We start from the raw sequence: 22,248 nt of genomic DNA, 5'->3' as shown, positions 1-22,248 counted from the left end.
CAAATACAATACAAAATCTATTTTTTCTTTAATAGGAGAGGTTTGCCAAGTGTGAAATATGTATCATTTTGTGATAAAACAGAAGGAATTTCTAGTTGAAAGATCTTCTTATCAAGTCCTGTTCTTTATTATGTGGGCAGCACTCCCATGAAAACAATTGGGGTTTGCATCCAAGTAGCTCAGATCAAAAATTGTTTTTGGAGCTTCAATACAGCAGAATTTTAGAGGTGAAATCCTAAACCATACTGAAATTAGAGGCAGAACTCCTAATGACATCAACACGCCAAAATATCAAGAATACAAGAGATCTGCAATTTCTGCTGCTTCTGGTAGGACTTAAAAGTTTTAAAAGCTTCTGAAAGTCGAGCTGATTGCTTATTTGCTTTTCTCTGCGATAGAGCACAGATGATTTGTTTTCTATATCATATTTTAAAATATGAATGGAAATTGGAAAGCAGTAGAAAAAAAGGTTTCTATTACTTTCAATCTAGACATAGGATTGCTTATCTGCACAAAAATATGCACAGCTTCACCCTGTCACTTCCAACTCACATTACTAATTATATTTCAATACACCACACTAGATAAGAGGTATGATCCTGGCAAAAAGGTATAAAGGTTGTAGTCCAAGTCATGCAGTGTGTCTTCCAGATGATAATTCCAGCAGGTAATGAACTGTTTAATCTTATGTAGCTTGGCAAACACTGTTTGTTTATCTTTACCAGAGTCTTTAGCATGTACATCAAGCCAAAAATATCCCCTGCAAATATGACTGAATCTTGTTTTCAACTATCATCATTTGGAGTTTTAATTACAACCCACACACTACAATATTATTGTATAAAAAAAAATAAAACAGGTTTTGAACGGAAGAGAAAAAAAAAGATTAAATCCCTTTGAACATCCAATTAAATGCATTTCTTACATTAAAAACTGTTTTCTGCGATCTCAGACTGCCAGCTGAAATCTGGCAGGTAATCAAAAATAATAATAATCATTGTGGCACCTGCTGTGTATCGACCTCAAGTTCTGTGCTGACAAAGTCTCCGATTTGATACTACAGTCTGCTACCACAGTCTCCGGTGTGAAGCAAAGCCACCACACCAGGGAGAACAGAAACCAAACTGAAGTGCACACAGTTCCAGCTCCTTGCCCTGGACTTTGGCAATTCCTTGTTTTTCTGCCTTTTACCCCCATTTCTATCTCCAAGGAGAGAGAGAGGAAGAAAACTCTTGGACAAAGACTTTGGTTTCCTGAATGTGAGATACAGAGCACTTAACCCCACACAAAATAAGATTTCCTTTACTTCAGAGTCATCAGTTAGGACTTACAGGAATTATTTCTTTACAGAAATAACAAAAAGTTTAGGAAAGATAAAAAGCAAAAAAGGTAAAGCAATTTTCACCAGGGAATAATGCAAAAAAAAAATCAAGTAACTTTTCTGCATTTATAAATCTCTGCATTTCCACTTTTGTATTTTAGTAAAAGATAGGAACTGCAAGAGGCTTTAAATTGTAAATCCTAGGATCGTGAGCAGTCTTCAGCAGTAAAATGATTTGAGAGATCAAGAGCAGCTGTCTTGGCGAGCATTATAATTTCAGAGTTCATCTTCTGTGTTTATCATCAAAATTGCAAGTCCCCCACATTTGTGCAATATGCAATTAGTATCTTCTGTTACTCCGGATTCCCTACATTCCTATGTATCTGTGGGCATAAAATCTGCAGCACGCCTGGAAGCCTGCATGATTGAAATAACAGTTAAACTACACAGGAGGTAGTTATTTCATTCATTTTAAGTATCTAGGTATTAAGCAAAAAGAAGCCATTTGAGGATGGTAATGTCCCTATTTCAGAACATGGTAATTACAGAAACCTTCGTTCCACTTTTACCTTTTCTATTGTATTTGTGATTACCTTCAAGAAAACCCTAAAACAATAGTAGTAAGAGTGAATGAAGCAGAAAGACCAAATTATTCTGTCAGACAATCAACAAGAATAAAACCCAAAAAAAACCTTTAATTCCTAAGAGTAACATTTTGAATTACATTTAAAAGAAATACAAGGGCTTCTTTTGCTTAGATGTTCATAATCCTAGATAATTCCCAATGATATAATTCCCAAAATACAATATTTTCTGGTTTACATAGTAAAAAGTAAATAAATAATAAAAGTACTAAATGTACTTTTTCAACTTGAAAATACTAAATGTATTTTTTTCAATAGTAAAATATCCTGAACCTGTAGAAGAATAACTACCTGACTGGCTTCACTGCAGTGATGCTTGAAAATGCACTGATAATTCCTTAAATATCCTATCCATCTCTAAACTTATCCTCAAAGGAAAGTGAATGAGGCAAAGCATACTTAAGAGCATTTGCACATCTCTGGGAACTGAAATACTAAATGATCTCCTCTCTTATCAGACTCTATGCCATGCTAAGTAACTTGGCCATAACTGTGACGTTATCTCCTCAGAAGAATCAACTGCAGAATTGTAGTTGAGGCAGATGTAGGTGAGGCACGTAGGGACATGGTTTAGCAGGCATGGTGGAGATGAGTTTATGGTTGGAATTGATGGTCTTCGGGGGCTTTTCCAACCATAATGATTCTATGATTCTAAATGGCATCTAATGAAGATGAAAACTGGTGATACGTACTTCCAGATTCATTGCTGTGTTGCTTTGTATTTATGCTGTTTGATCTCCATCATTTGAAACATATTGAGGTGATGCAGAAATCCGGAATGTAGACAGCAAACCAGGAATTATTTGATGTCAAACACACAAGAACAGTGTAATGTGCTCAATATATAGCTGGCAACAATATTTCAAAAGTTTATGTCATGGTTTAAGAACTGATTGCTTGCCTTTATGCAAAGTTGCACATTAAAGGGTGCATGTTGCATGACAGAGTCGAAAGTTAGTTCTGGATTTGGATGCCCCCAACTTTCACTACAGCAGAAGGTCTTTCAGTAGCCTTGCACCATTCATCCTGAAAAGAGCCAAAATGAAACTACAGAGCGAGTTCCCTTTCTTACACCTGAAACCAGGTCCCTCTGTGACTGCAGAGTCGATACCCTGACATTTACGGCGTGCTTACTCTGCTGTGCAGACAGGTTCCACTGCTGTCTGCAGAGGACAGCACTGCAAAGGTATATAAAACATTTCAGTAAAGATCACGAGCCATCTGATCTCAGCAGAAAGAAATGGTAGAGAAGCTCACCTTTCAGCATCAACACAGAAATGGCCTGATCAAAAGACTCCTATAGGTTGCTGTGAGCTTTGAACCAAGCTGCTCTGGCAGTTCAGGTTGCCTGAATGCTCATTTCATATTCTCTGCATTACAGATATTTGCATCTAATTATACAGAACAACTTGGGTAAATTTAGTGCTTCCACCGCTTTTATATAAAGTAAACTTCTATCCTTTAAAATGAAAAATCATTAACTATTTTACATATTGAAAAAACAGCAAGCAAGATGACCTTTATAATCACCATTATGAGAAAGACAATTGCAAGTGACTGAAGACATATGGCAAATATAATTATGCTAAAACAGATGAGTTTCCAGTCAATTCTTACAAAAATAATGTCTAAACCAAAAATACACTTGATGTTTGCTTGTAGAAAATGCTTAGCAGAACTTAACTATTTATAGACTATTAAATTCTTATAACTTATATGCAGCAAAAAGACAATTCTGTAACACATAAAAAATAAAATATTACAGTAAAAATTATTTACCTGAAATCTTAATCAGAAAACTATTTTAACTTATTTTATATAGATTTGGGGTGTGGGGGGAGAGGGAAAACAACATGGAATGAAAACCAGAAATCCAAACCTGACCCTCGAAGTCAGGTAACAATTTGAAATACAGAGAAATCCATTAATGAATCATAAGACTAAAAGAAGTATTTGGTGGTACTTAACCGGAAAGATCCCAAGTGCTCTAGAAATGCCTGCAGAAATGGAGAACCGAGCTGACAACCAATGAAAAGCAGGAGAACAGATACTGCACGTAACAGCCCAACTCGGAGCAAAAGCAGAAATAGCAATTTTGCAAAGGAGAGAGCAGCAGTGAGCAGTGAGTGAGCAATCCTGCACACTGCATCTGGCCAAGAGAAATGGAGCTCTGCAAGGGTTTTGTGGTAGTTGGATTGACTGGTCTTTGTTTTCTGCTTTCACATGGACCTGGCTTTTCCCTAGTACCTGCTACTTTGGAGCATCAGTTGAACGTCAGCTCGGAGTAGAGACTGTGCCCGTCTGCAGCGCGGGTGCCGCTTCTTCCACCAGCACCCAGGGCTGTATGCGTTTGGTGAAAGCTGAACAGAGCAAAAGCCAGCTAAAGCTGACAAGATCCCAGGTAAAAGAGACACGGCCACAGACATAAGCAAGGAATCGCCCCACTCCACCTCTCACGTGAGCGACAACCAGCATTTCAGACACTCGTGACACGTGGAACATGGTGACCTTGCACACACTAGACGTGGACGCCCGATGAGACTCACAACAGCTTCTTCCTTGTGGAAGCCCATCTGTTACACGCTGTGCTGGCTTCCTTTAATGATTTATTTAAACAGAAGCAATCAAAAGGTTCATCTTTTCAGTTTAAAATCAAATAATCACTCAGACACGAGATGGACTCTGGAAAGAATACAGAAAGCCTATTTGGCGTAGGAAAAAAACCAACAACAACATTGAAGACACAATACTAACACAACCTGGAAATCAGTAAAAGAAAATATGGAATATTTTTTTCATAGCACAAACAGATGCTGAAATGATATTTTTGAAGTAATTAAGACTGCTAGAGAATTTTAATAGCTTTTAGACCTTTCTGAAAAGCATTACAAAAATAAAAGTTAAAAATAAAATTATGAGAGCTTTCATATCAAATCTACTATTAAAAGCAAATATTTAAATTAATAAAGAAAGATTTCTCAATGAGAAATGCTTTACATATACTTCTGTTATCAAACTTTTGCTGATGAATCTGTCAGAATAAAGCTGTGCCTTTACAAGGGAATAAAAATTCTTTACAGTAAATGCTCATTAACAGTTCGGTAAATGATATCCTATACATTTCTGCAAGAAACGGAGCATCTGCTTTTCATAAGAACTTTGGAATACAAAGCCAGTATTATTTTAAGTAGCACCCCTAGTGATTTCTGTTGACCACAAGAATGCTAAGTTTCACAGTAATTAATTTCATCCTGCATAATGGCCAAATATAGAGCTTTTGAACAATGACTGTAAAGACAGTAGGAGAATTTTTGTTATTTTTTTAAAGAGCAATAGAAATGGAACAAACTGTGTCACACTTCAGTTTTAATAAGTCAATTAGCCAAGCATACTTTTCAAAAAAATTAAAATAAAAATAATGGATATGCATGGGTTTCCTTTCACGTACAGGACAAATAGCTATGAGATACCATGTGCAGGAACGCTACTTGCATTTCAAAAAGGAAAATTCCAGTTTCCTAAGCTACCCCTCCACTACATCCATACATCCAATCCATTATTTAATAAATATACCTGTTTGCCTCCCGGAAAGCTCCGCCACTCTACAAGCAGGCTGGTTAAGAGCTTTAGGACCAACACAAGCATTTTCTAACACAATAAAGCTCTCAGTAATGTCATTGAGAGTTCAGCAGTAAATAATGAAAAATCAGTTTCCAAACAATGATTATAAAAAGAATTAATATGCTGCTTTGATGCACATGATGGCCTTTACTTCAGGTTTCCTCTATAAATTCACTCGGTATAGAAATCCTGCTTCCAGTGACTTGGCAAGGTCACCCTAAGAGGTAGATCATGTAGTAGTATCCCCGAGTTTTGTGCCTACATTACTCACCATCAGTAGATGTTTCCCCTAAAGTCTAGGTGATAGTGGCAGGAGTGCAGCTAGAAAATGGATTTGGCAAATGAGGCCAGCAAACCTGCCCTTCAATATTAGCAATGAGGAAACAGAGACAAGAGGGTCGTTCTCACTTCCAGGCCTAGGTTGGAAATGGCAATCAGTGCAAGCCAGGATTTTCAAGTGCTATCCAGCAGCTTGGCAGACAGGCAAGTAATTAAGTTTCACTTGTCTGGAGCAAGGTTTTGGCTGCTCTGGGCTGCAAAGCCATTACCTTCCTCACCATAACAGAGCCCTTTACTTCCTAAGACAGGCCTGGTCAACAGGAAAGTGCACGATCTTCAGTGATTTTCTCAGAATCACTATGTCAAAGGCTACAGAATCCCTGTGGTCAAGAAGAACGTAAAGCTCATCACAAAGTGTCAATTCATTTCAGGTCTGTTTATTTAAAGTGATTAATTCTACTTGCTAGAGTATCGGGCAGGGAACTTGGCTTCACTACCATTTCAAGTAAAATTACCTGACCCCTCTGCCTCTCTGATTTTTGTATGTGTAAAATGGCAATAACAGTAGATCGTGTCTATAAAAGTGCTCTGACACCCCCAAAAGAAAGTTACTATATAAAGGTCAAATTAGTACTATTCATCCTAAAATACTAATCAATAAGTCATTTTTTGATGCTTCTATTATCCAAAGGGAAAAAATATCTTTGAGCATCTCTAAAAATATGAAAGGATTTTTATCAAGTCTCCTTTGTAGAGAACACTGACAGCTCTCAGCACAGTGAGCCAAGCCTGATTTTTGCACTACATCTGCAATATCTTTTATACTTGGGCAGCTGGCACAAAGTGAGAAAATTCATTAACATGCTAATGATGCATCCTATTTAAAATTCCAGCTCTGATTATTGTGTGATTAAGTCTCTTCCCTTGACGTCTGCTTTCTTATATCGACATTACTGTGAGAAATCAACAATTATTAATGAAGGGAAAAAAATGGTGACCAATTTATCCACAAGAGACCAACACATACAACACATACACACACACTTTAGTGTTCCATTTTTCTTTGTTCTGAGGGGGAAAAAAAAAAAAAAAAAGATATCTTCAAAGAGGCATTATCTTCAGTCCAACAGCCATTTCAAAGTAAGTTTTCTAAGAAGTTCACAGGCACAAAAGACAACAGTCCAAGGGGATGTAGAGATGGCTATGTGTAGAAATACCCACACAGAAGGTTTTAAGGAGCTATAAGTGAAAAGAGGGAGAGCTCCTGAGATAGGGAAAGAAGAAGATTATTCTCTGGAAATAATATGAAAGCAAGAATGAGAGCAGACAACTGCTCATGGCATCCAGTCGATCCACTTACCCCGCCAGGAGAAAAACGAAGCATGTCCTTTGTACAGTGAAAGCGATTTCAACCCCCTAACTCATTTTAAATGAGCATAAATCTTGCAGGAAGAGAAGATGTAGGGACTGTCTGCTCTGCATCTTCCAATCCCCTCTGTCCAGGCTGTGGCAGACACTGATTTCACGTATTTACCCCATCCAGCCTGCAGTGGCCCTGCGCTCCCTTGTGAAGCATGGGCAGCAGCAGAGGCAGCGCGGGGCACTGCCACCTTCCTCGGGACAAGTGCCCTGCACAGCAGCAGCAGCAGCAACGTGGCCTTGGTCCACAACAAAACCTGGGGCCTGGCTTCTCCCCTGGTCTTGCAATACGCCGGCTAACTCCAGCTTAAAAGTGTAGCTACGTGCAGGAGGCCTGTGTGCAGCTCAGCCTTAGCGAAGGGCCAAGGCCTGACCGCGCTCAGAGCTGTGCCGCGGGGAAGGCCGAGACCTGAACTCGGGGCAGCAAAGGGAAAAAGGAGGAACAAAGTCCAAAAGTCACCAACAGATGTACTGCAGCTTCCTAGGGAACAGGTTCAACTTTGGGGGACATAGATACAATCGTGCTGGTGCAGGTAACAGAAAGGGATAAAACCTGCTGGTCTGTGCCGCCGCACCTGGACCGCTTCAGCCAGGGTTGGCTCCATCGATTTAATTTTTCAATTGCTGAAAGTTGCAAGTTGCAACAATCAACCCACAAAAACAAGCCCCATTCTCAGTCATTCCACCGCAGACAACAGAGTGCAGCATCCAACAAAATGAAAGGTAGCAACAGCCACAGCAACACTACTATCTACGTACACTATCTACAGCTTAGCAGTTAAGTGTACGTAACACTACGTACACTATCTACGGCTTAATCTATCCCATGGTAACAGATTTCTATTCCCATTGTTTATGCTTTAGTCTCCAAACGTAAAAGCCCTGTACAAAACAACAATCAGTTCGTAAAAGTGGGTGTCTCCTTTAAGATATGATGTGTTTACTATCTTCCAGAGTGTAGCAGAAGGCTATTTTTGTTGGTGCTGTAATTAAATGGTTGGTATCAATGTCCTGCTAGTGTCCTCAAACCTAAAGGAGTTTCCATTCTCTAAGGAAGAAAATGGTGTAGATGACATGCAAAAGGGACAGAGGTGAGGACAAGGGAGCATCTGAGATTTCAATCTATATCTTTCTGATGAGGATGTGCTTAATAGAGTTTTATTTTACGCAAGGATAAAATTTCTCAACTCCTGTAGAATCACAATTAAGAAAAAAATCATCTGCTTGGTAAACATCCTGCGTTTCCCCGTTTATTGTCACAAATTGTACAACAGTAGAGGTCAGAACAAGATGACACTTCATTTCAGCTACATAAAAGCAAAGGAAAAAGAGTCACTGAATTGCTACCAGTTCTGTTGCTTCAGCAACAGTCTTATATAGACTTGATTCCCAGAAACCCCGCAGAATAAAAGTACAAATAAGAAGTGTTTCCCAAAAAAAGTGTGTTACAAGATGTTTCATTTTCCTAGAAACAAAGCAGCAATAAAACAGGCAGCTCAGAAGGTCAGAAACCTTCTCCACCCCTTGCAAATCCAAGCAAGGAGGAAGCATTGCACACTGTGCTTTTGGATAACATTGCTTAGGTATTAACATACCTCTTTTGAGGAATACCATTAAAAATATAGCCATCTAGTTTCTAACAGAGCAAACTCTTACCTAGGACTACACATGTATTATTCTGCATATTGTAAAGGGCATTAATTTTGCTTCTAAGATAATTCTGCCTACCTATTTGACTTCATTTTAAATCTGAGGCACTTCTCTGTCCTCAGCCAACCTCTGGCCCACAGGATCACGAAAAAACAAAGACATTCAAACCCCTAGAGCTTTAATCAATCCCTCAGACTTACACATAGCTGTTTAGAGGTAACCATAGTAACTGTACATTTGTAATCAGTAAATTAAAAGTCGGAGGAACATTTAAATCAAGCAGCAAGGCCACTTTATCCGCACAATAACTTCAGGAGGAGGGACATTAGTCAAGGAGGATTGGCCAAGCCCAGCAGCCTTGCTACTTTGTTAGTTTGTCTGTAGTCTTCCCCATAATTGCAGATAACTTCTGCAATTCCACTATGACACTGCAACTCAAGTACTGCTTACGGGCATATGCGAGCTGTATTTGCTAAACTGTTTAAGCCCTTTCCTCCCAGTCATAAATCTAAACAAAGAAGCCTTGCCTTAGAAATGTTTTGTGAAATGCAAGGTGGCTCAGCACACCCAGCAGACTTGTAGATGCCCACGACTGAACAAAAGCTGTAATTGCCTGTGAGTTACTTACCAAAGGCGGTCTCTCCCTGCTCAAGCTCCTGTTTCAGTCTGTTGTAATCATCTTTAATTCTGTCTAATTTTTGGACATTTCTGGCACTCAACACCACCAACTCATTGAGAAGTCCTTCTAGACGCTCCTTCTCAGATGTTAATGATCTTATTTCTTCTGTCAGATTCTTAGCAGTCCCAAAATTACTTCCTGTACATTCATTCGGGAGAGGGGGAAGAGAATGAAGCAGATATTTGCAACATTAGTAGGTTACACAGAAAACAAGAGAAATTAAGCAACTACACTCTCCAAAAGCCACTTAAAGACCAGACAAGAAAAGAGGGAGACTTCTTTGACTCTTTTGCAATAACAGTGAACAGCTTGCAACCATCCATCTTGTTAACCTACTACAAAAAGAATTATAATTGTAGAGATTTAAATTCATACATAAACAGCCTTTTTTGTATTGCTACCATTTACATTTTTGGAAAATGTATTTCAAAGGCCTGCCCTGCACAAACCATTGTAGTGTAATTCATGGATCATTGTACTGTAATCAGTGAGATCATCTGCAGGTTTTGGAAGACACCTCAGCCTACAATGGTTTTGAAATGGATGCTATCAATCTGCAAGACTCTCAAATATTTCTCCTTGAACTAAGGGGCATCAGGCAGTTCTTCATACGAAGCACCAGAAGGCTGTTCAAAAATGACATCACCTTTATTAAGTGGCATGCAGCAACTAAAAGGAAAACGAGAAGAAAATTCTGAGTAAACATATTTAAAAGATACAACTCTCCACATTTGTCTCTCCCTGAAGCATGAGACAGCACAAAGTGAGAGGATACCTCAGTATTGACAGCTCGCATTGCTCTGGATTTTCAAAAAACATGTTCAGCTCCTTTGAACATGGAACCAAAGTTCAATTGCCAACTAGCTAACACTGCAGCATACAGCATTAGCCACTTAACCCTTCTCAAACACTGTTTTGTAAGAACAGGGACAGGCATGTTTCCTTGCTTTATAGAGAAGTCTCAGATATAAATATACTAAGGATGATGAAGCGCTCAGCTACTAAATCATTTTTAAGTAGTAGTAACTATTGTTATGCTACATATATGCAGTTGTACAAGTCTTTTTTTAATGACTATTCAACTATTTGTTTTATAAAGCAAAAATGCATCAACAGAACATTTAGACTGAGAAAACATTTCCATGTAGACTTGTAGACACAAGACAGAAAATCTGCAGCACAACAGAGCTCCAGCATTGTCTTAACTTAAAAAAAAAAAATGGCAGTTTGATCTAGGAAGCAAAGGCATTCAACATTTACAAAGTTAGCCATGATCCAAATATTTTTGAGACAAACATCCAGTCACATATGCAGGATGCCTCATTCAGACTACAAAGTAAATGCAATGATTTCAGACTCCTGAAACAACTTGGCAACACCAGCATTTTCAGATATTCAACTACCTCTTTTTTCCCCTGCAGAAGAATACAGTAATACATTGCTTATGAACAACAGATCAATTTGAAAGCTTATTTTAGGAAAATAAGATACATTCCAAAACATCAGAACCACAACAGAGTTGACTAAATTGCAGCATTACTCCCCTTTCTCAAAAGCGTCAGCCACAAAATCTTAGAGAGAAATACTGGGCTGCTGCTTAGTTCCTGCAGGACAAGGGAGCAAAACTAGATGCGGGTATTGACACCAGCCAGGACGCTGCAAACTGCCTCCCGCTGCAGACAGGGCCCTGCTGCCCCCGCGTGCAGGAGCGACGGGAACGCTCGGGGCTGGAATCCACAGCCCTGAGCCTCCAAGAGAGATCTCGCTGCCCACTGCGCCGGCCACACAGAGGCAGATGTGCCAGGAGGAGACTGCACTTTTCCAAATTCTGAAAAAGACTGCCAAGTACAGTGGGCTGGTTTGGGTTTTTTGTTTGTTTGTTTTTAAGTTAGTCATAACAAGCAAAATACTATCAAGTCAATTCTTTTTAATAGACCTTTTTTTCTTTCATTTTAAGAGTTGAAAACTACTACTTCTCTGTTTCTCAACTAAAATCCTGTTTGCCAGTTGTAGCCTACAAAGAATTAAACAATTTCCAAAATTGGTAAAATGTAGCAGAAAAATAGGACAAGAATGTCTAGGAAAAAAAAATGCAGATGTTCAGATGTTTCTAAGGCAGCAAGACTTACAATCAAACACTGCATCTTTACTGCACCTGAACTTTCCCACGCATCCATGCACCAGATGCTTAATAAAACATGAGGACGGGAGATGCTCATTGGAAACTGGAGCCTTCTCTAACACTTCAGAAGCCAGCAAGGAGAAAGGTATACATGAAAGTTTTATACATACTGAATGGGCCTTAAATCCCAGAGGGGAAGCTGATCTCAAAACAGCCTATGAGGAAATGACATCAGATATATGACCGAAAGCCAAAATTACCTGATGGAGATATCCCTGACAGCAAAAACGTCTGAAAGGCTGCACTGAAAATTCAGAAGCACATTTACAGACTCATACCCTACCAAGTGTCATCACTGAGCTTCCGACCTCAAACACAGCAACCAAAATAACAGTTTCTAAATGCCACAAGATAAACCTCTAGCTGCCAACATTTAGAAACACACTGCCCTGTTTTGGGGAGACTGTTTTGTTTTGTTTGTTTTTGTTAATAGCCAAAGTCACTTTGGATACCGTAAAGATATTCTTCAGGCATTTGCTGAAATATTTTATTCTGCTAGTATTCTGAGACTGTTGATGATTTTTTTAATGATGAAATTACCATTTTCCTATGTGTACACAATAAACATTACTGAATTTTTACAAAGCTATTCCATTTGACAGAATTCTAGCTGCATGACATTAGATAAATAAAGTCAGTCCTCTTCTTCCCTGGAAAGTCTAAATCACTGAAACAAAAAGGACTGTTCACTCAGGAAATGTGTACAGAGACAACAAAATTAAGCAATACAAAATACATACTATATATATAAAATAAATACAACTAAAAGCTCAGCTTCCGTCTATACCAAAACCTCAGGAAGCTAATAATGCCATTCTATAAAGGCAGCAGAACAGCAAAATGCCACTCTTCCCATCCTTCCTCTGCCTCATAGTGATACTACTGAAGCGCGTATATGTATAAACCTACACTAAATGGTACAACAAACAGGGAAATCTACAACTTCAGAAAATTGCTTATAAATGTCGGTGCTAGAAAATTTATTGCCTTACTGGTATCTTACAACTGTTCAGTTTAAACTTGAATAAATGCAAGGAAGCAACAATCTTTGGGAGAAATAATCAACTCCACTGAGAAAAATAAATAATCATGTGAAACAGTCGGATTATAATAAAATCTGGAAACACTCACATCAGCCAAACTCATTACAAGTACTGCACTGAAGAGTCATATTGTCCCTTTACCACTAATTCCAAGCATCTGCTGCTCTGAATAGGGTGAATAGCTCTTAAAATACACTGCCTTGAGGAGTTGAGTTCATACACTTAAGTTTGAGAGGTTCAACCTTAGTGTTATTTCAAAAGACTGCAACAAAACCCCGGTTTAAACTTCAACCCTAATCTTGCCCTCTAGAGTCCTCTCCTCTCAAATCCTTCTCTCTCCAGCGTGCCTGCCACGTCAGCAGCTTTCTCTATGGGAGACCCTGTTGCACAGACTGCCACAGCGATTCGGATCTAGAACAAATCTGTCATTAGGGAGAAAAAAGGCTTTAATTTTTAGGTAGTAGCTAAAGTGTCAGATTCAAAAATTCTGCCTACAGAACTACAGTCTGCTGTTTCAACCAAAATTTCACAAGCAACCTGAGAAATTCTTGTACAAGTTTCACCTGCGATTCTGTAAAGCATAATATAGGTACTAATGCAGGGGAAGCTTGCCAGTTGAAGCATTTGACAAAACAAAAATGGAAAAGAAGTCAGAGGCAATTTTTTGCAGTCTCTTTTAACTAAAACCAGTCTAGTCTGTCTTTAAATGAAACCCTTAAAAAGAGGGCTCCTATACAGAATTAATTTTTAAACAAATTAAAATAGCAATATCTAAGGTTTACAGAAAAAAAAAAAGTGTTACAAGAATACATAAAGATCACTAAAGAATTGAAAATCTACATGGTAAGATTTCATTCTGGCTTCATCCAGATAGTGACATCAGGTAAACTGCAATGGCTTAACCTGAATGCCAAAAATACTAGCCAAATCAAGCAAAACAAACCACATGGAGTTGAATAAGCAAAAGAATAAGGAAAAATATCTCCAGGCACAAAGTTTTTTTTGTTTGTTTTGTTTTTTGTTTTTATACAATATAAAAATAAATACTAAATAATTTTCTGTCTTCCCAGAATTCTTCTAGTAAGTTCGTATGCTACAGCTAAATACTATTGTGCACATGAAGTATATGTTCTTTATATAGAGTTCCATTCTATTTAAATTCATGCCCATTTTAACAACTCATTGCCAGATGTTACTGTATCAGGAGATTGTTGCCCATTTAGTAGCCGCAAACTAACATGTCATTGTTTTGATACTACTTGCCAATGACAAATTGACTAAAAATATACTGTGGAATCTGTCCCATTTTGTAAATCCCGGTAAATATGCTTCTATTTAAGTGTTGTCAAATATTCCTCCTTCAAGATAAAGTTAATGGTCCACAAGGTTTTTAATGCAAGTTTTTCTCATATCTATGCCACCAATTACGTGCGCTCGTAGTTTCCATTTATACTAGCAGCTGAGAGGAACATCCCACCTCTACAGAAAGAGCAATTTTTGCACAACAGTAAAATTTACATACTGGTTATTAGCTTGAAAACAGAAATCCATGGAGCAGTCCTTATCCAACTTTCTCTGCAAATGAATTCTTGAAAGGCTAACACTTCTTTTAATAATACATAAAAGTGTAGAGGAATTTCTACTTAGAGATATTTCAGCTCAATACCATCATGGTATTCATCAACGGCACTAGAACTGAAGTCTGAAAATCTTTCAACTTGTGATCACTGAAAATACAAGTTGATTCCAGCACCAAAAATCTTGAAGAAAACAAATATAATTCAACTTCTCATGAAGAAAAGCTAAAAACATGATAGACGCACAAGGTTTTGGAAGCAGTGACTGTGTGTTTGCATTTCTGGGAAGACAAACAAACAAATCAATAAATGAGGTAAATACTTATTGTCTCCTAAAATATTTCATGGAAGTTCAGAGCTTTTAAAAAAATCAGAATTTGGGGTTTTAAATGACAACACTTGACCGCACTTTTGAAACACGTAGTGCAACAATATTATTTATGTGATTCTGAACAGCCAAAGTAAGAGGATGCATTTAAAAGAATTTGAGAGACCCAAAGACGCACTTTCAGAGGAGAAATTCTCTTGAACTAGAATTGAGTAAGTGGGCACAAAGCAACCCAGGAATCCCCATTTGAGCAATTTGGAAAATAAAATCAGTTAAGACAAGACAAATGGAAGGTTCTTGCAGGAGTCTTTCAAGAAAATTTTCCACAGAAAAGCCTTCAAAATTGTGCTTCATGAGTCCAAAAAACAAGTGATCTTTTTTCTCCAGAATCATCCTTCCAAAGACAGGGTAAGAGTAATTATCTCTTTATAATAAGGTTAATAAGAGGTTTCAGGATAATAATAAAACAGGATAATAACAGGTTAATACTCTTATTAACCTGTATCCAGAAAGCAAAGGCACCACAGCACACACAAGGGAAGATTTGCTTTCCTCTCTGCTGTTCTCCAAGTGGTATCAAACAGTCCAAACACTTTTGAAGACACATAAACCTCTGAGGTTGGCAGAGGGGCGATTCTTGATCTGTACCCACAATCCACGAAGCACAGGAGAATGGAGGGAGAGAAAACCAGTCACATCTTCCTTACTTGCGAGCTGCAGTGTGAGGATGCCAGTCTCAACTTAATCTACAACAGACTTTTGGCTACTGTAAAGCTACTAAACCAAGGATCCAAACTCTGTAAACTGTCATGGAAGCTCAGGAAGACCAGATTGTGTGTAGACCATATTTTAATACACGGCAAAATACCACACACAAAAATAACCTACATGCCAGTTTTAGAGGTTCAGCTGTCAGGGGTCATAAGCCAAGCCTAGTACAGGACAACTGTGAAACCTTAGTTCAGCTTTATTGGAAAAAAATGCTGTTGGCTACGATAGACTGCATAAGCTAAAGTCACCCACTATTAAAAAAAGAATGCAAAAGTAAAAATTGTTAAGGCAGTAATAAAAACTCAAAGGCTCAAGAAAAAAATGCCTCTGTGAAAAGGCAATAAAAAAAAAGACCCTGAAGAGAAAAAGGCAGAGGGATGGGAGACGGCAATTCAGCAAAACTGAGATGCAGTCTGTTCTAAAGAGCAGTGGTGACTGACGACAGCCTGGCCACCAGACTCCTCCAGTGCCCGCACTAGGGTGATGAGCACGGACAGATTAGCCCAGGAGCACACTGGTCCCAGCATTTTACTTCATGCATTAGCCAGTAAGTAATTGCTGCAAACTCTGTATAATCCTCCTTCACAAACTCTGTGTAATCCTCCTTCTGCATCTCTGCACGTGATAAAAGGATGCCCAGGTAGAAGTCACTCACAGGCTCAAGGGTCACGCTGCTGCACAGACATGAGTGCACACTGGCTTCCCCACATAACCATTTCGCCCTCCCTCACGCCCTTCAGTCACCTTATGCTCTTCAAGCTCCTGTTCTCTTCCATTTCTTCTCTTTTCTTCCTCTGCCTCCACATACTGACACTACCAGTGAAAGGGATACGATGAGGGTGACAGCTCAGATCTGTGATCTTGATGGCCACATGAAGTCATTACAGCCTTTTCAGCAACCACAACAGGAAGGAAACCAAAGAGACAACCGGAAGAAAAGTAGTCACGAGACCTATATTTAGGCATCAAAACTGCATGCACTCAATGTGAGAGGTTGTCACCAGGCTTCCCGGACAGCATATGCTAAGAGAGGTGGGGAGGCAGTCATCTGTATTGGTCACTGTGGTGTCAGGCCCAGTCCACAGACTGCATGAGGTGCAAGACCTTTTCTTACATCTCCCCAAGTCATCTGGACGGCCTGTTCACAGGGTAGGAGAGCCTTCTCCATGGAGCACTCTCCACCTAACCTTTCTTCTCAGAGTACAAACGAAAAGGAGCTGTCAAAGAGATTTTTCTACCCTGTCTCCCTCCAGGGATAGCAGGTTAGGTAAGTGGGAAGAAAAAAAGTAACTACATGAGTGACTGACACAACAGAAGCAATAATTTTCTGCTGTCTAGTCACGTATCATGACGGAACTTCAGCTGGAACAAATTGTCTTTGAAGTTCACTGAAAGCCAGGGACATCCATCTACTGGTAGTCCCATTTGGATATGGCACAAAAAGACAAACAGCATAGGTGCTTGAGGCCTGTATGATGGGTTAGGCCTTTTTTGGGCAGGGAGGACACTTGCAGGCATCATTTATTAAATGAGTTTATAGGTTTACTAAAGAGTACATCACTTGTAACAATCCTGAGTGTCAAACTTTACTTTGCAGAGGATAAAGTGATCGTTGCAGGAACGCACCTCGTACACAACACTGTATGCTGGAGCAGAGAATGACGGTACAGGCACAAGCATGAATTCATCTCAATGTGCCTCTCACATTGTTTCCAGCTGCAGTCTGGATCTAAGACCATGAAGGTGCAGAGCCAGTCATGTGATATGACAAAACGTAGGTCTGTGTCCAATTCACCAATAAACAAATAAATAAAGTCTTCATTAGACAGTAACCTCAAATCTGGTGCTAAAGACCTATGTTATTCATTAGCATCAAGTCTTTGCTTTTGATACTACTGTTAGTTGACCCAAAAAGCCTCGAATATCATCTGTTTCTCATATAGTAGTAACAAGAGACCACCCAGGTGATTTCTCTTCACAAAAAGACAACAAATTGCACTGCCTCTCATCTGTGTCTGAGCTTCAGAAAAAAAATGCATTTTTAATATGCTTAATATCTCAGACATATATTATCCTGCTTCATCTTTTTCCTCTGCTTTGAGTCATTTCTATTTTCCCATCTCCAGATTTCAATTTTAAGCTGCATTTCTTCTCACTACTTTCTCCTTCCCTCAAAAAAACTGCCACATGAACAAATAACAAAAACAAAACAAAAAAAACCCTCAGTCAATTATGGATTTAAAGTCAACAGTTTCCTTCAAGCTGCAGTTGAAAGTCCATACATTTCACAACAAGACAGAAAGTCACTAACTGTGGTATATAATGCCTGTAAAAATGTATTTCCTAGAGTAGTAAATGGAAGCTTGTCAGACTTGAAAACAACAGTAAGTCTTCATAACTACATCAGTAAGTCTTCATAACGACATATAAAGTCATAAAGCCTTGCTCAGTTTTAAACAGATCCTTACTGATGTCTATAGATATGATTTAAGATAGAGATTATATTGAACTTTTCTTATCATAAATGTATCTTTGCAGTTTCACAGGCCTGATATGACTCAAGCTATTCTTTGCATGGGAAACCAGAGAGATGTCTTCTTTATTAGCAGGCTTGAGAATGAAAACCCATTTCCAGATGTTCTTGAGAAGTCCTCCACCTGTGACCTCACTTGAATTAAATCATGTAAAGGCAGAAATGGATGTAAAGGCACATGGATGTAATGGATGTAAAGGCACATGGATGCCTACTTTCCTGAAGAAAGCAGTCACAGAAGTGAGGTGTTCTGTGAATACCATCAATGCCTTCCATTCCTTCACAATTAGGCTTAACATCTTTGAATTTACCTTTATTCACACTGAAAATCAAGGAAGAATTATACTGTATGAAAGCACGCATTAAAGCAACAGAGCTAACAGCTTTTAACTTACTGCACTGCAAGTAATTATTACTTGTCCCATGAACACATATACAAACAATATGAATTTGTAAAGTTAAAAAAAAAAAAAAAGTAAATTTAATTTGGACAAAATTCTCCCCAAAAATGTAGATTTTTGTTTAAGACTGCACTACTCAGTGACAGTCCTGAGAGTTTTTCATAGTAAGAATAAAAACAAAAGTGAGGCTTTTTATCAACACTAAGAAATAGTACTATTACTTCTTAAAAGGCATGCAGAGGCAATCATCCTCACAGCACTGTGAAAAATTCCTATAAGCACCAGCGTTAAACTAGCTCTTGAATCCACTCCTAAAATATAAGCATCCCTCTTTTAAGAGCTAACAACTATAAAGTGGTGTTATGAATGTTTTTGAAATTGCACTCATACTTCTCATTTGCTCTCCCAAAGCATCAGAACAAGGCACAACATTTCTGGCCCGCTCCTTCCTGCTGGCAGCATGAAGCAGCTTCACATTCAATTTCTGATCTCCAGAAAGCCATAAAAAAGGCTGGGGAAAACTTTGACCCTGATTTCTAAAAGCCAGAAAATTATATATATTTAAACAGCCGAAGGGCACAGGAGGGTGATTACTCAGCTTACCTTGCACCTGGATGCAGAAAAAATAAAGCAATCAATAAAAGATATGGTCAAATCTTTTAGGGTTTTGCTCAAGTTTGACACTATGCACCTCTGGCAAACTAATGACATGATATTGTGCAAGATTGCACTTAAAAATTTTCTGTGTACAGTTATGAGATTCTTATCTTTAGCTGAGCAAGTAAGAGGCCAAAAAAAAACCTATATCGCATCCCTTTGACATATATTGAAAAATCTCCAGACTTTCTTCTTTAAGAAAGATTCATATATTGCTAAGAAAAATGCTAGAAAATTCTCTATACCCAAATTTACATTCCATCCTATTCAGCTTTTCCTCAGAGGCAGGTGTCTAGAGAAAGAGATGTCTACTTATGCATTTGCAAACAATTTGTTGAATTAGAAGAACTCCCTCTTCAAATTTAGAGACAAAACTGTGCTTTGCCTTTTCATCCTTAGTAAACAGCGCGGTAATCCAAAATAAGTGGCATGTAAAGCTGTTATGAATCAGACTCTGTAATCACATTTCAATGTTTTACTGGTTGTAAATAACATGCACGAGTGCTCCAAGGATCAAATTGCTCTTCTGCTGCCAACATTAGTTGTTTAACGATCTGAATAACAGAAGCTGCCAATTATTGTATTCCATTTTAAAGTGTCATTTAAAACACATACATGTAATTATTATACCTTTGTTGTTAACTTATTATGGCTCTTCTTAGCTGCACAGCTCTAGGCAGTTAACTTGTAAAGGCTAGGCAAGCTATTGACAGTTATTTATCAATTTTGCCTGTCAAAAAATGTCATGTTCTTTATATGACTAATGCCTGTCATCCAGCACTCTCTTGGAGAACAGTTCCCCACCATGGAGCAGGGCTTGAAGCACATTACACAGGACATGACACAGCCCAGGCTAATGGATTCTGCTGGACTTGCAATGGCTTCAAGGAACCCAGTAACATGTAGACAGAGCCATGACCATTTGCCCAGGAAGACTCAACTACAAGAGGGTGAACAAACTGCCCCAAAACACCCCTCATCAGCTGTTAGCTCTTCCCATCATTTAAAACTTACCTGAAACAGCCAGCATTTTGGCTTCAAGGAGAACTGGTAGCCGAGTCTCAATATCACTCACTTCCCTCCTCAAAGTACTGCAGAGTTTCTGACTTGCGCAAACCTAGATTGAGGCAGACAGCCATGATATATAATTCATTCATGTAAAAGTACAAGGCAATTTAAAGGGGGCTTCAAATGCTCATGGTTTACAAGCATGACACAACCTACAGCAAGGTACCAAAGCTTAACAAAAAGTGATGTCTTTGCTGAAATATCCAATGCAAATCAGAATTTCTGTGGCTTTTGCCACACATATTCCATTATAAGAACAGAAAACACTAGCATTAGCTACCTACATAAGAAAGGTTATGTTTCACTACTAGATCCTGAGGCTGAACATAGAAGAAAGGGCAGTTTATGAACATTACAATTCAGTGATGCCTGGAATCAGAGAAATTTAAGGAAAACAAGGTTTGGTGCTTAAGATTTCAAAACACAAAATGCACTGTGATTTTATTATTATTATTATTTGCCAAAGATACCACATCACGTATCCTAACTGGCAAAAGAAAAAGCAACTGACATTCTCTGGACAGGCAATAGATAAGGCTAAACCAACTCAGTGTTGTACTTCATTTCACAAAGATACAGTTGCATCAGGTTCTGGGGCCTCTGTCTCTTTTTTGGAATTGGAAGTTTACCAGCAACAAATCAGAGCTGGTATTAGCATGGAGAGTGACAGGAGAAAAGACATGAAAGGAAAGGAGCTTCACCTTTTTCTGTACTTTATATTTAAGCAAAAATAAGCATCTTAAAAATTCTTATATGCAATACACAACTTATACCATTCTCATATATTCAAGAATGTCATTCTTCTCTTATATTGCAGCACTTGTAGAGGAAAGCAAAATGTACAAACCGAAAAACCCTACAACTAGGTAAAGCCTATATCCAGGTAGTAGGAAATACTCTTGTTCCAAACCACACAGAACCACAGAACAGTTGAGGTTGGAAGGGACCTCTAGGGATCATCTAGTCCAACCCTCCTGCTCCAGCAGGGACACCTAGAGCACATGGCACAGGGTGGCATCCAGGCGGGTTTGGAAGATCTCCAGAGAAGGAGACTCCGCAGCCTCTCTGGGCAGCCTGTTCCAGGGCTCTGTTTTTCCCCTGCTCTGCAAGGCAGACATCAAGCAATTGCTTAAAATTGTAGCTGACACTCAAGAAAACGTTACATTCATTGGAAACAAGAGTAAGGCCACAGTCAAGAGAAGCACAGGCCAGTTATGAAGAGATAAGATTTGAAATGAAATGAAATCTCCAGAGGAAAGTTTCCCTGCCCACCTCATATCTTTTCTCAACAGCAAGAGATGATTTAAGATTGATTTAAGAGATGATTATGCTACACACATTAACAAACGCATCACTATCAATTTGTTTTTAAAAAGGAAAAGCCCTACAGCTCTAATGGGCTACCCGTTTGTATAATTAAAGCATAATAATTCAGATATGATACTAATTGTAAATCTTAACTAAATGGTTAATACCCTCTTGTTTTAGCTTAAGGCATCTGTTAATTCATCACTTCTGTATCTAATAGCTTTTAAATTCTCAGATATTTCACTTTATCTTAGTTCCTTCTCTTTCTACCTTACCTAATAATTTACTTAAAATGGTTGAAAATAAATAAAAAAGAACTATGCACACACACACCCACAAAAAAAAAAAAGGGGGCTAAATATGCCTAAAGAACACCAAGGCCATTTGTGTGTCTTATTTCCAAAATAAATCCTACATTTTCTAATGATTTCTTTCCAAGCAGTGTTCTCTCTTTAGGGATAACTGAATGACTCAGCAAACTGCACTTAGATCAGGAATCACTCATCCCTAGGAAAACTGCATGAATATATTCTATGCTCATAGTAACTTGGAGTCCTCCCCACTAGACGGCTGCTTGGCAATTAGGCCAGACTAGCTGGGAGGTTTAATCGGGTCCTACGGGGCACGGCCGCTGCGGCGAAGCCTGCGGGCACTGCGGGGCAATGGGCTGCGCAGCAGGGCCAGAGGCCGAAAGGAGGTTCCTCACGCTCCCCGAGACGGTTCCTCTGGAACCGGAGGCTAAGTGTGTTCCTGAGCCTCTGCCAGGG

The 22,248-nt window shown here is 38.8% G+C and overlaps 1 protein-coding gene across 1 annotated transcript in view; it reads right to left on the bottom strand.

Moving 5' to 3' along the window:
- Window positions 1-22,248, bottom strand: part of DISC1 (DISC1 scaffold protein) — a 169,892-nt gene that overhangs the window by 88,028 nt on the left and 59,616 nt on the right. Inside the window, exons 8-9 of the mRNA XM_088534839.1 lie at window positions 20,120-20,222; window positions 9,563-9,751 (exon numbers count right to left, since the gene is read on the bottom strand). Coding sequence (XP_088390965.1) covers window positions 9,563-9,751; window positions 20,120-20,222 — 292 coding nt within the window. The remainder of the gene's footprint in view (window positions 1-9,562; window positions 9,752-20,119; window positions 20,223-22,248) is intronic.

Source organism: Tinamus guttatus, unplaced genomic scaffold (genome assembly GCF_059628265.1).
Source record: "Tinamus guttatus ecotype Peru unplaced genomic scaffold, ASM5962826v1 Tinamus_guttatus_pri_ptg000601l, whole genome shotgun sequence".
Taxonomy (NCBI): Eukaryota; Metazoa; Chordata; class Aves; order Tinamiformes; family Tinamidae; genus Tinamus; species Tinamus guttatus.
The sequence above is the reverse complement of the archived record's forward strand: the minus strand, read 5'-3'. Positions and strand labels throughout refer to the sequence as shown.